Consider the following 11,947-nt stretch of genomic DNA (forward strand, 5'->3'; position numbering starts at 1 on the left):
AGTGCTACTAGTGGTAGCTTATCATCAATGGATACTATAGAAATAAATAACAGTACACCTGAAGCCCATACAACAGAGGAATACTATGAGAATAATGATCCTCCAGAAGAGCAGTCAACTGAAGTTCAGTTTCAGCATAAATTGAAGAGAATATTAGATTTTAATTTTCAAATGAGTGGTAAAATCAACAAAAAAGTTCTCTGTACGGCTCTTTTTTAACATTAAATAAATAAAAATACTGATCTAATGTCAGTAATTTTATTAACGAGTATGTGACCAACACCACCAGAGGATGACCCAGCTTTCTTTTTTATTTTATTGCTCAAAAAAGAGCACTGTAAAAAGGAATTTTTCTTATTTACCTCCTAGATGTCGGTAGGATTCAGAGGTCTTATTTCGCCAAAGCAGGTGTCAATTTCTGAACCAAAGGTTGACATAGGTGACCCAAAGGTCAGTTACTGCACCTTATGCACTATATTGGTATTTTAAAGGTTGCCTTAGGCAACTCCGCCATTTTAATACAATTTATCTTTTCGTGCGTTGTAGACGAATCGAATAAAATATCAGAAACCGCAAAATACTGCGAATTTCGTTAAAAAACTGTATCTGTTAAGGTTGTAAGCTAATTTTCCTGATATATTTCGCATATTTATCTCAAAATTTAAAAAAAAAGTTAGGTTAACCAAGTAAACTATAATTTTAAAATTAAAACTAGGAAATAAAAAAGGGGTTTTGCCATATTTCGAAGCATCATGATCACTTTTAACAATAAACTAATTTTCGTTGATGAATTTCGATTGTCGACGTCTCAAAACTTCACCTAGAATTCACCTAGTTATTTCTTAATGGAGCTTAATATATTCCATTTCTAATTAATACATCATCAGCCATCACCAAGTTAATCGAAATCAATGATTTGGTTTCTCCATGGTTGAATATAGTAATATTTGACGACGAATATTTTTAACTCTAGCCTCAAAATATCGCGAATCGGCATGAAAAACAACTTTTAGTACACGACGTACGACGTCACCAGCTCAAACAACGTCGACGGCGACGTTGTAGCGACCCTAAAACATCCTCCATTTTGGTACAAATACGGGTCGCTTAGACGTCGCTTCGACGTTGTCCGGCAACGTTGGGTTGCTCCTGGCGACGTTGTGATTACGCTGAACAACGTAATTTTGCTACTTGGGTAGAATGTAGAATGTAGAATGTTTAGGAGGGGAGTTAATCACCGCGACCTTATAGATCTATTATGTGTTCCCCTTTCTTATAACTCATCATACAGTCTCAGGGCTTTAAGAAAAGCCAGTATCTGAGACGGCTCTACAGAGGCCAGCTCTCCATCCTCGACATCAGATGTACCAAAGTTCATGGCACGAATGGTTGTCGTCTCGGCGCACTCAGTGATAAGGTTTTCTGGTGTTTCCCCATTTTCCCCCACAAAATCTGCATTCGCCGTTGTTTCTCAGTTTCAGCCTACTGAGGTGTTCGTTGAGGAGACAGTGTCCTGTTAGAAACCCCGTGACAATCCGAAGATTGTTTTTACTTAAATCAAAGAAAACCTTTGATTTTTCTCGGTCGTAAGTCCTGAGGAATTTTTTCGTTTGTCTTAGACCGTTGGAGGACACCCATTCCAAGTTACGGATGGAGTCTTCCAGATTCTTCAGTTCCGCTTTCAGTTGGTTCCCATTTGGAGAACAGAACAGTTCTGGTCCAGTTAGTGGAGTATTCGCTCCTTTTCTAGCTAGATCATTTGCTTTTTCATTGCCTTCACTCCCTTGGTGAGCAGGCACCCAGAGTAGGAGGACTTTATAATATTCTTTGCCTAATTTGTTGAGCTGCTCTCGGCATTCTCTGACCAACTTCGAATTGATGGTTACTGAGTTGATCGCGTTAAGTGCTGCTTGACTATCGGATAGGATGGCAATTTCCTGTTTTCAATAGTTCCTATCTAAGATAAATTGTACGCATCTTTCGATAGCGTAAATTTCTGCCTGAAGGATGCTGGGGTAGGTGCCCATTGATTCGGAGTATTTAGTTTTCGGCCCAAATACTCCTATCCCTGTCCCTGCTTTGGTTTTAAGCATCCGTATACCACATGATGGTATGGTCTTTATATGCTGAGTAAGTTGTCTCTTTCTTCCAATCCTTTTTATTACTCAATACTACAGTGAGGTGTTTCTCAAAGTTGTAAATTCTTGGTATGTCATCCACTGGGAGTTGGAGAAGTAGAATTTTCTTTTTGAGGGTGTTCCAAGCCCCTGACCTGAAAATACTTGGGTAGTACATATGCACGTTCCCGGTGAATCTGTTGACGCTTTTTTAGCATTAAGTTATGTAACACTTACATCTTATTTTTACGTCAGGAATTTCCACACCAGAGATGGCACATGTTTTTTGAAACACACACGCTGTATTAAATCAACGCCGCTTTGCATTTAGCAGTAGAATTCTAGATCATAGACAAGCAATTTGTTAACCAAATTAACATTTTGGGAAGTGCCTGAAAACCATTAATATTATTGCGGACCGGTGTTGACTCGACCTAACCTAACTATATGGCCCGCCCTCGGATGACCTTAACATCGCATTAAAGAATAGACACCGTAATGATTCATTCGAAGATTCGAGAAGCATCGAGTTCTACTGGAATGGAGTAGTACATACGTAGTACAATCGAGAAACCTTCTCTATGCACCTAACGATCTATGGACTATTCTAGAGATCTTTAGTTGTCGGTATAAAAGCCGGCGGCTGTGGCCTAGAGAGGGCAGTTATAAATAGACGAGTGCAGTTGACGCGCTAAAATTCAAAATAAATTCTTAGTTATAAATCGTTTGTAAATAGTTCTATAAGTCTTTTATCGTTATTGTTTTTGTTAATTAGTGTTAAATAAATAGTGTTTAATAAATTGTGACTTTCTATCCACACGGAACCGACGAAAAACGTAACAATATTACAAACAGACATATGTGATTATAAAACAATTATTACCTACAAAACTTAAACTTAATAAATAAAACACATAATTACTGTTTATTTTAAGCGTTAAAATTAGAGGGTTAACACAGTTACAGTATCACACATACAGTATCACGTACACATATAACATTACATTTAATAGTTTTAATAAAATTTTAAATAATATAAACACAATTTTAATAAAAAACAGTTCAATTTGTTTTAAATTACCAATTATTATATAATTTTTTCTGGATATTAATATTTCGTCAAGATAGAGAACACTACTAAATAACAAAATATTCTTACTTCTAATAAGAAAATATTTATCATACAAAACAAGCAAGATATATATTATAAATTTTAAACTACTGTAAAGTTACATGGATTAACTAATAAAATAGAAGAAAATATATCTATAATTCCAAGATAATAATAAAGCAATCGCGTTTTGGAAATGTACTATATAAAACTATATGACTAAATTTACTTACAATAATGAAGGTATACTATATAATACTCATTATGAAATAATACCGAGAAAAATTAAAAATATAAATATAATATTCATAAATGTAACAGAAAATATACCTTGAAGGTAATTTATGTATAAATTATAATAAAATTTAAACATATTAATTAAAAATTTAACAAAGACACAATATCACAGCACAAGTTATACAAATTAAAATAAAAATATTCCATCAAAAAAGTATTACTGAAAATTGCTTTTAACTAATATAGTACCGGACTGGCAAATACATATATAGAAAACAGTTGTTAGAATAGAATTTTAATTAATTTAAATTTATAAGTTCTAATTCGGATTGTCAATTGAAAAATTTAAATACAAAAACTGAAATAAAATTGGAGAGTAAGTCACACACAGATATTTTTTATACTTAGTGGCAAATGTTACATTATTAAATACTTATCTATAAAGTCCTACTGACTAATTTTATTCGCTGAATGAATTAATTGTTAGCTAATTAAAATTTTTATACTTAATTAGTTTTTACATAAATTATAAAATTAAATTTTGACTACACGTATGTATATTCTTCCATGAAAGAATATTATAGTCTATTTTCTTCTGTCATTGAATTTTGCCTACTGAAATCGCTTAATCCAAGATCAACTTAACATTAACGGAGCCAAACCGGTGTTAATTTGTTGTGCTGACACTGACATTTTGGTTTTAGCTATATCTTTTTTTCCTTAATTTAACGCCTAGGCCTAGAAAACTTCTGGTTGCTGTATAGCTCTTCAAAAAATTTGCAATACATTCCTGTTCACTGTATTGTGAAAGTTCTTGGTGACAGAAAATCAGAAGCTCTACGCGGCTTTCATGCCTTCTCTGGATGTGACACTGTGTCTTTTCTGTCATCAAAGGGCAAACGGTCGGCTTGGAAAACTTTGACAGAAGATACAACTACATTCCATGCAATATATTTCTCCCGCGAGAAGTTAGAAAATAATGTGCTTCAAGAACTTGAAAAATATGTGGTACGCCTATATAATGTTCAGTCTACTAATAACATAACTATGGCCAGGAAACACTTGTTTGCACCTGAAAATAGACCACTTACGGCTATACCACCAACTCGAGCTGCTCTACATGAACACACATTAAGGGCAGCATACCCGGCGAGTCATATTTGGGGTAGAGCTGACTAAATATATCAAGATGATCAACCTGCTCCAATTAGCTGGGGATTTTTTCTAACATTAAATTTATTGTATACAGGGTAGCACTTTGAACACAAGTAACTAGATAAGAAATTCCAGCTAGGCTTATTGCTTTAGCTCTAACTTATTCTTTTGAGTATGTTATAGGCTTGGTCGTACATTTCAACCGATCTACAAGTCGTGTCTTCGTCTACAACGTGTCTTCTTTCGCAAACGTACTTTTTCGTTATAGGCTTCAAAATATTCCAGCTCTATTATAAGTATAACGAAAATAATAAAAAAAAAGCAAACAAAAATGCAAATTATATTTACTTTACCAATACGTCTTCAACTAATTCCCGCAGCGACCTATTTTGAGTTTCGATGACAAATTCTTCATTTTCCTCTAAGCTAGTAATGGGTACGTCTTTAATAAACAACCTGTCACATTAAAATTTGTAAATTAGAGATAATCGTTTAGAATATTTTTATCACCTCAATGAAGTATTGCAATAATCGCCTGTGCAACATTTTAAAGGAGTTATCTGAAAAATAACTTCACTAGTGCCGTAAGGTGCCAAAACCTGATTCTCATAATTTGTTTGTATCCAGTCCGACATGTCAAAAGCGATGTCGTCATTTTTTTCCACGCATTTAAATTTGTATTTCAAAAGCAGCCCGCTAGAAATAAATTAATAATATATATTGCCATATGATCGAAAAAAAAACGGCGTCACTAAATTTTATGTTTTGGCTATACACATTTTTTTGATAGGCAGTTTTTTCCCCAAAAAATTTTAAACATTTTTTTCTCAAAAACGGTTGATGTTAGATATAGAGTGTTTGATATCAAAATTCATAAAATGTTACAGAGAATTTAAGTATGTAGTGAAAAATGGGCAGGGCCGGCGGAAGGCAAATATTGAGACCGAGCGAGTACCCTATCTGGCGTCCCCCCCCCCTCCCAATATTTTTATAATTCTCTTTTCCTCTTCTTTCAATACTATCCTTTAGCAACAACTAAGCATATTTTATGCTACTGTAACAATAGATTTTCACTTAAAGATACATCAAAATTCTTCTTTTCTTTCAATCTTAGTCTGCGATTGTTGTTTTTTGTATACCGGGTGCGTCTCGAATATATATGGCATAAATAAGGATTGATTGACTATTCAGTTGTTTTTGGCCACTTCCTGTTTCACCGGACATGACTAAAACTTTTGATTTTTAAATGGCACCTCGGTATATTTCTACTTTATTTGATTCAAATTTGATTTGAAAATTACACTCTGAGTAGAATGACATATCATATGTCAACTTTTGATATTTTTGTCCAAAAAACATTATATTTTAAATTTCAATCTAGAGTGCCATGGTTCTGTTAAAAACACTAATTTTTAAACAAGGAGCCTTGGAAAATAGATTTGATCGTCTAATGTTTTTCGTATCTTGTCATGGCCGATCCAAATATTGCCAAAATCGTATTTTTAATCGAAAATGTCATAAAGTAGAAATATACCGAGGGTGCCATTTAAAAATCAAAAGTTGTAGTAATTTCCCGTGAAACAGGAAGTGACCAAAAACAATTAAATACGTCAATTAATCCTTATTTATGTCGTATACTAACATACCAAATTTCGTTTTTTTTCTGAAAAAATAAACAAGTTATAGGGGTGAGCCACTTTTGAGACGCACCCGGTATATAGAGTTATGAGAAATATAATTCCAACTTCGGAAGTCTCGTTCTGGTGTAAGTAATCTTCGAAAATATTAGTATTTAGTTTCAAGCAGTTACATTATTTTTCTATAAGAATTTAAGAAAATTTTCTTTTTTTTTCTCACAATCAATTATTTCGTGTACAATCAGTTTATGATCAAATACAGTTTTGTGGGCTTTAAATGGAGGTCAGCCAGTGATTGAGATGCATTCCTTTGTCTTGCTCTAATGAGAAAATTCTACGATTCTGCTACCATTTTCCGTGTATTATTATACACATTCAATTGGGAAAATGAAAATCACCAAAAGATTGATATATTTTCCCACTACTGTTAATAAATTAATTTAACTAATGAGGCAAACTTATAAGCTTTTTTTTGGATAATAAGGATATCGATATATAATTTTAGGGTACATCAGCCATTAATAACAAATAAAAGGGTAGTAGAAAAAGTGCGATTTTGAGCAGTCAGTCTAAAGCTGTCAATTTTGCTGGCTCTTGACCCAAAACAGTTTGTTTAGAGAAAATTTATAAAAACAAGAATTATAGAAAGAAACGTAATTTACAAAAACTTAATAGCTTTTGAATTATAAGTAAAATACCGCGAACAAATCAGATTTATATTTTATTTATTTTATTTTGTTTAAGATTTTTCCACGAAAATGAATTTGCAAATCCCAGTTTCGTATAGAGTACCCAAAAAACATATAGAATGGAAGAAATTAAAACTATCCCAAAGCTTTCGTGCAAATAATTTTTTGAGCATAATTTCAGTAAACTATAATAGGATACGTCTAGTAGTGTTTATAATGTTTAGTCAGATATTCTTCCCTATGTGATGTGGTAATTGGTAATATTTTAATGTGGAAATTGATAGTACCGATTAATTATTGATCTGGTCATTCGTTACTCTTTCATTAGATTACCGTTTTTAAATATTTTAGTTGCCGTCCTGGCGCCCCTCGTACACGGCGCCGGCGCCCCGGGCAGCCGCCCAGGTCGCCCGGCCCTTCTGCCGGCCCTGAAAATGGGGGTACCAATTGAAAATAAGAAGGTTGTTGTTTGGTGCTGATATATTGAAAATATTTTTAACATACAGATCTCGTTGTGAAACAATGATGTGCAAAAAATCTCCGATCTAAATATTGTATGTCTCTAGAAACTTCTAATGCACGCCCGGCCTGGGACATCCTGTAATAGTCTAAGAGCTGGCTACATAAAAAACCTTATCATCGTTACATGGCTAATTTTATGTGTGAAGTATCCTTTTGTGTAGCCATTACGAAATAGTCATGTCTACCAGCGCAAACCCGGGGCTTAAAGCGGCGGCGGCCAATCGAGAAATCGTAGAAAATCGTGCATTATTTTTAATTTTTTATAATTATTTCTTAACCTACCATGCTTACGGCTTTACTCTATGGCTACGACACTAAAAGAATGGATGCAAGTACAGAAAAAAAAAACAGATGGGTCTAATAAGATTAATATTTAAAAATAAATCAATTCTGTTTAAATTTTCAAACTTAAATAACTTATTTTGGACTTATTTGGAAAACGATATAAAGAAAATATGCTTCTTTTATCGAGATCTATCAGCTCTGAAAATATTTACACCTATTCAAGATTCACCCTATAGAGTAATATTTTTTATATAACTCTCTACCGCTGATTGAGCCACGATTTTTTTGTCTGTCTTTTTCATACGACTCTTTAAATAAAAAAAATATATTCCACCAATCGACATGCATGTATGTATGCGATGATTTTTTTTGTCAAATTCCATGCCTACTTCGCGTTGTCTGCCGGCATTTTAGCCACGAGAAAAATGTCTGTCAACAGTTTTACACGTTTCTTAATAATAAATAAAAGCTAATTTTTAAACTTTCATAATGGCAACACAAAATGATACTTCACAAGAAAAATTAGCCATGTAACGATGATAAGGTTTTTTATGTAGCCAGCTCTCCGTCTATATGTTGTCCTGAAATTTTAAACTTCTTGCTTTGTATACAAATTTTGTTTCCTTAGGAAGGGTAGCTGAGTCGCCCAGTATATTACTGTCTCCTTTTTTGTTACTAAATTTTCCAGCTTAAGAATTAGAAGCTGTCATAAAAGCTGACATAAATGCTCTCGACCTCAGTTTGTTGATTATTTACATGTGATTTGCATTAAATCAGAGAATATGATAATAATCCTAGTAAAATTTTCCTTGCGCGAACATTATAATATGTAATTATTATTATAATATATACCTTCAAAAATTTGTTTACTTGAATGATGAAATATAAATATCAAAATTAAATACCTATTGTTTTTTAAACGTAACGTCATAGTTATTGGATCAGTATTTTCAATATATCCCAAAAATATACGATGTCCTGGTTTACTTTCTATATCTTTTGAATGATTTGGTACCTAAAACTTTTACACGTTAGATTGAAAATTGATTTAACATTCTTTAATTCCATATAACACTGTACATCTACACTTATAAGTTTTTTGTTAAAAGCTATTCCATCACCAATTATTTCCAATTGTTGGTAAGTATTCTTATCAGTCAGCAAGTAGAGTGTTTCACTGAACAATCCACACTTCATAGGCTGAAAAATAACATTCATTTCGGTGGTTTGGCCATTCAGAATTTCAAAATATGCTGGATAAACCCAAAGTATACCGTTACTTCCGTCTATTGATATAGATTCTTCCTAGAATTTTTAAATAGGATTAATAGAAGCGATTAATGAGAGGTCACTCATTATGCAACCAACAATACGCTGAGTCCTATCACAGATTAACTTACAACACTTTTTTTTCTTTGCAAGTTAGTGGTCGTATCCATATCGTATCTGATAGTCTAAGAGCTAGCAACGTTTTTGAGAAAGTATTTTAAGACGTCTGGCTCTTTGATATATCTTTTACTATACTCTCTGGAATAGCATGCGGCCCGTCTGGCTGCCGATACCCGTTGCGTTCACTACTGCGCATCGGAAGAAGATCCTATATTTTTCATTAATTTAGTCTTACAAGTTCTAGTATTGAATATAAATCGAACGATGTCTCCATAGCGCAGAGCGTAGAGTTTCAGACCACGAACCGATGATTCAGAGTTCGAATCCGGGTCAGGTCAAAGACTTATTATAATATTTAATACTTTACTATCAGAATATAAACGAAAATAAAATAAAAAGTTTTTGCCCCGACCCGGATTCGAACTCTGAATCATCGGTTCGTGGTCTGAAAATCTACGCACTGCGCTATGGAGACATGTTCGATTTATATTCAATACTAGAACTTATAGGACTAAATTAATAAAAAATATAGGATCTTCTTTCAATGTGCAATAGGGAACGCAACGTTTACCGGCAGCCAGACGGGCCGCATGCTGTTATAGAGAGCATAGTAAAGAATACTGCCAGATGTCTTAAAATACTTGTTTTTCCAGGCTCATTCTACATATCAAAATACATGTGCCATCTCTCGTGGGGAGATTCCCCTCATAAAAATAAGATTCATTTTCCATATTAACGTAGGTCCGATTAAAGGGGGTTAAAGGTTAGTCTTCATCTTTTTTCGTTTTATTATAATTTTCTTCCAAGTGCCTTTAGCGATTCGAATGAAATTTTGAGGGTAAAAGTTACTACGAGTTCGACATATTTTAATGCTAAAGAGGTGTGGACATTTTCACCAGGGACGTGCATATGGGTTATCATTGCAATATTTTTTTAAAAAAATATGTACGCCACTCCCTTTTTTTGTTTTATTAGCAAAATTGTGTAGAACTTTAAATGCTGATTAAACATTTTCTCTTAATATTTCGTCGATTTCGGTCTTCTTGATGAGATAAACGCAATTTAATTAGTTTGCTTTAATCCAATTCTAATAAGAACCTTTAAAAAATTTAATGTCACTAACTTCTATCAAAATTGTCAAAATTTTAAATAAGTACGCATTGATTCCTTATCAAAAAATATAAAAGAAGTTCCTATAAACATGGGTACGAAAAAGCATATTTTTATAGTTACAGGATGTTAAAACTTAAAAATAGGCCTTCTGTAAGTATCTTAAATACCATTCCTTTATAGGGAATTTGCTGTCGGTAGCACTGTAAATCAGTGTTATAAATTTTAATAAAATGTAGTAATAAATTACATCAAATAAATGACTATTCAATTAATTTTTAATTTTATTAATTGTGATTAATAAAATTGCGTTTATCTCATCGAGAAAATCGAAATGGACAAAATATCAAGATACAACTATTAATCGGCATATTACGGTCTTAGTATAGGAGCTGGCAAACATTGAGGTGAACGATATTTATCAAAATTTTCACCTACATGGTCTAATTATACATGGTATAGACAAATTAAAATCGACCGTCTGCCGTTTCAAAGTGGCAGCTTTAACTAGGGGGATGCAGTTAAAAAAGAGGTGGTTTTAAGATTTGGTGAACAATATTGATCAAAACTCATATTCACTCACTTAAAGAAACAACTTTAGAATGTGCCGAAATCACGTGAGCAGACGATTTATTTGACAGCTTAACCCTGGCAGACGCCTGTCAAAGTGGCATATTTTACGGTAAAGTGAACGACAATTATTACACATTAATTTTGGTGGATGTATTCCCCTATTAGTAGGTTAACTGAAAACCATATGGCAGACGAAATATTTGACAGCGTTCCTGTGGCAGAGGCTGTCAAAGTGACAAGCTCACTCTTAGTAAACAATATTTATAATCGTTTAAATTGGTAAAATAACATAAAGTACAAGGGTATTTTTTAAATTAGAAGAAAGCAGACGACCTATGTGACAGCTTAACTTTGGCAGACGCTTGTCAAAGTGACATATTTTACGATAAAGTGAACGAAAAGTTTTACACATTAATTTTGGTGTGTGTATTCCCTTATTAGTACGTTAACTAAAAACCATATGGCAGACGAAATATTTGACAGCGTTTCTGTGGCAGACGCTGTCAAAGTGACAAGTTCACTTTTGTTGATAAAAAATTAAAACTACTCAAACTGGTGAACTAAATATTAAACAACTTTGGTAAATGACATTTAAACATTTTTATTGAAAAACTGGTTAGGTTTGGTGTAAAATAAAAGTAAAAGTAAAATAAATAATTATTCTTTAACTAACATAAAACAGGATTTTTAAACCTTAATAAAATCAGTCTCTCGTTTGTATTCATTAACAAAACCTAAGAATACTTCAACAAACCTAAAACTATTATTAAAAAAATATATAACAAAGAATATATTCTATAAATGCGAATCTAGTTCCCCAAGTATTGTAAAAAAGCACATTTCTTAAAACTATAAAATACTTAGGATTTTAAAACATCACAAAAGCAGTCTCCCATTTTTATTATTTTACAAATAAGTAACCTAAATAAAAGAGAGAACTTCAACAAATCAACAATCCAGCATCATTCTAAAAAAACATTTCTTAAAACTATAAAACAGGATTTTAAAATATTGCAAGTCAGCCTCCCATTTTTATTCTTTCACAAATAACCTTTCGTAACCTAAATAAGAGGGAGGGAACTTTAACAAATCTTAACGTATTTATCTAAACAAAAAAATATA

The 11,947-nt window shown here is 32.8% G+C and overlaps 1 protein-coding gene across 1 annotated transcript; it reads right to left on the bottom strand.

The window, feature by feature from the left end:
* Positions 1–4,844: 4,844 nt before the first annotated feature.
* Positions 4,845–9,047, bottom strand: LOC115891945. The gene is made up of 4 exons (XM_030912555.1): positions 8,834–9,047; positions 8,659–8,768; positions 5,131–5,316; positions 4,845–5,076 (listed from the first exon to the last, which is right to left on the bottom strand). Exons 1-4 carry the CDS (start codon positions 8,969–8,971, stop codon positions 4,965–4,967), a joined length of 546 nt encoding a protein of 181 aa, XP_030768415.1. The 5' UTR covers positions 8,972–9,047; the 3' UTR covers positions 4,845–4,964.
* Between the last annotated feature and the right edge of the window lie 2,900 nt (positions 9,048–11,947).

Source organism: Sitophilus oryzae, unplaced genomic scaffold (genome assembly GCF_002938485.1).
Source record: "Sitophilus oryzae breed Bouriz unplaced genomic scaffold, Soryzae_2.0 scaffold_1204_pilon_pilon, whole genome shotgun sequence".
Lineage (NCBI taxonomy): Eukaryota > Metazoa > Arthropoda > Insecta > Coleoptera > Curculionidae > Sitophilus > Sitophilus oryzae.

Bases quoted from the DNA above. Each gene is read 5' to 3' on its own strand.
- LOC115891945 (XM_030912555.1), bottom strand. From the start codon at position 8,971: ATGAATGTTATTTTTCAGCCTATGAAGTGTGGATTGTTCAGTGAAACA. The intron at 8,769-8,833 runs GTACAGTGTTAT...TAAAAGTTTTAG, and splicing joins AAAAACTTATAAGTGTAGAT to GTACCAAATCATTCAAAAGA. The intron at 5,077-5,130 runs GTGATAAAAATA...TTAATGTGACAG, and splicing joins TATTGCAATACTTCATTGAG to GTTGTTTATTAAAGACGTAC.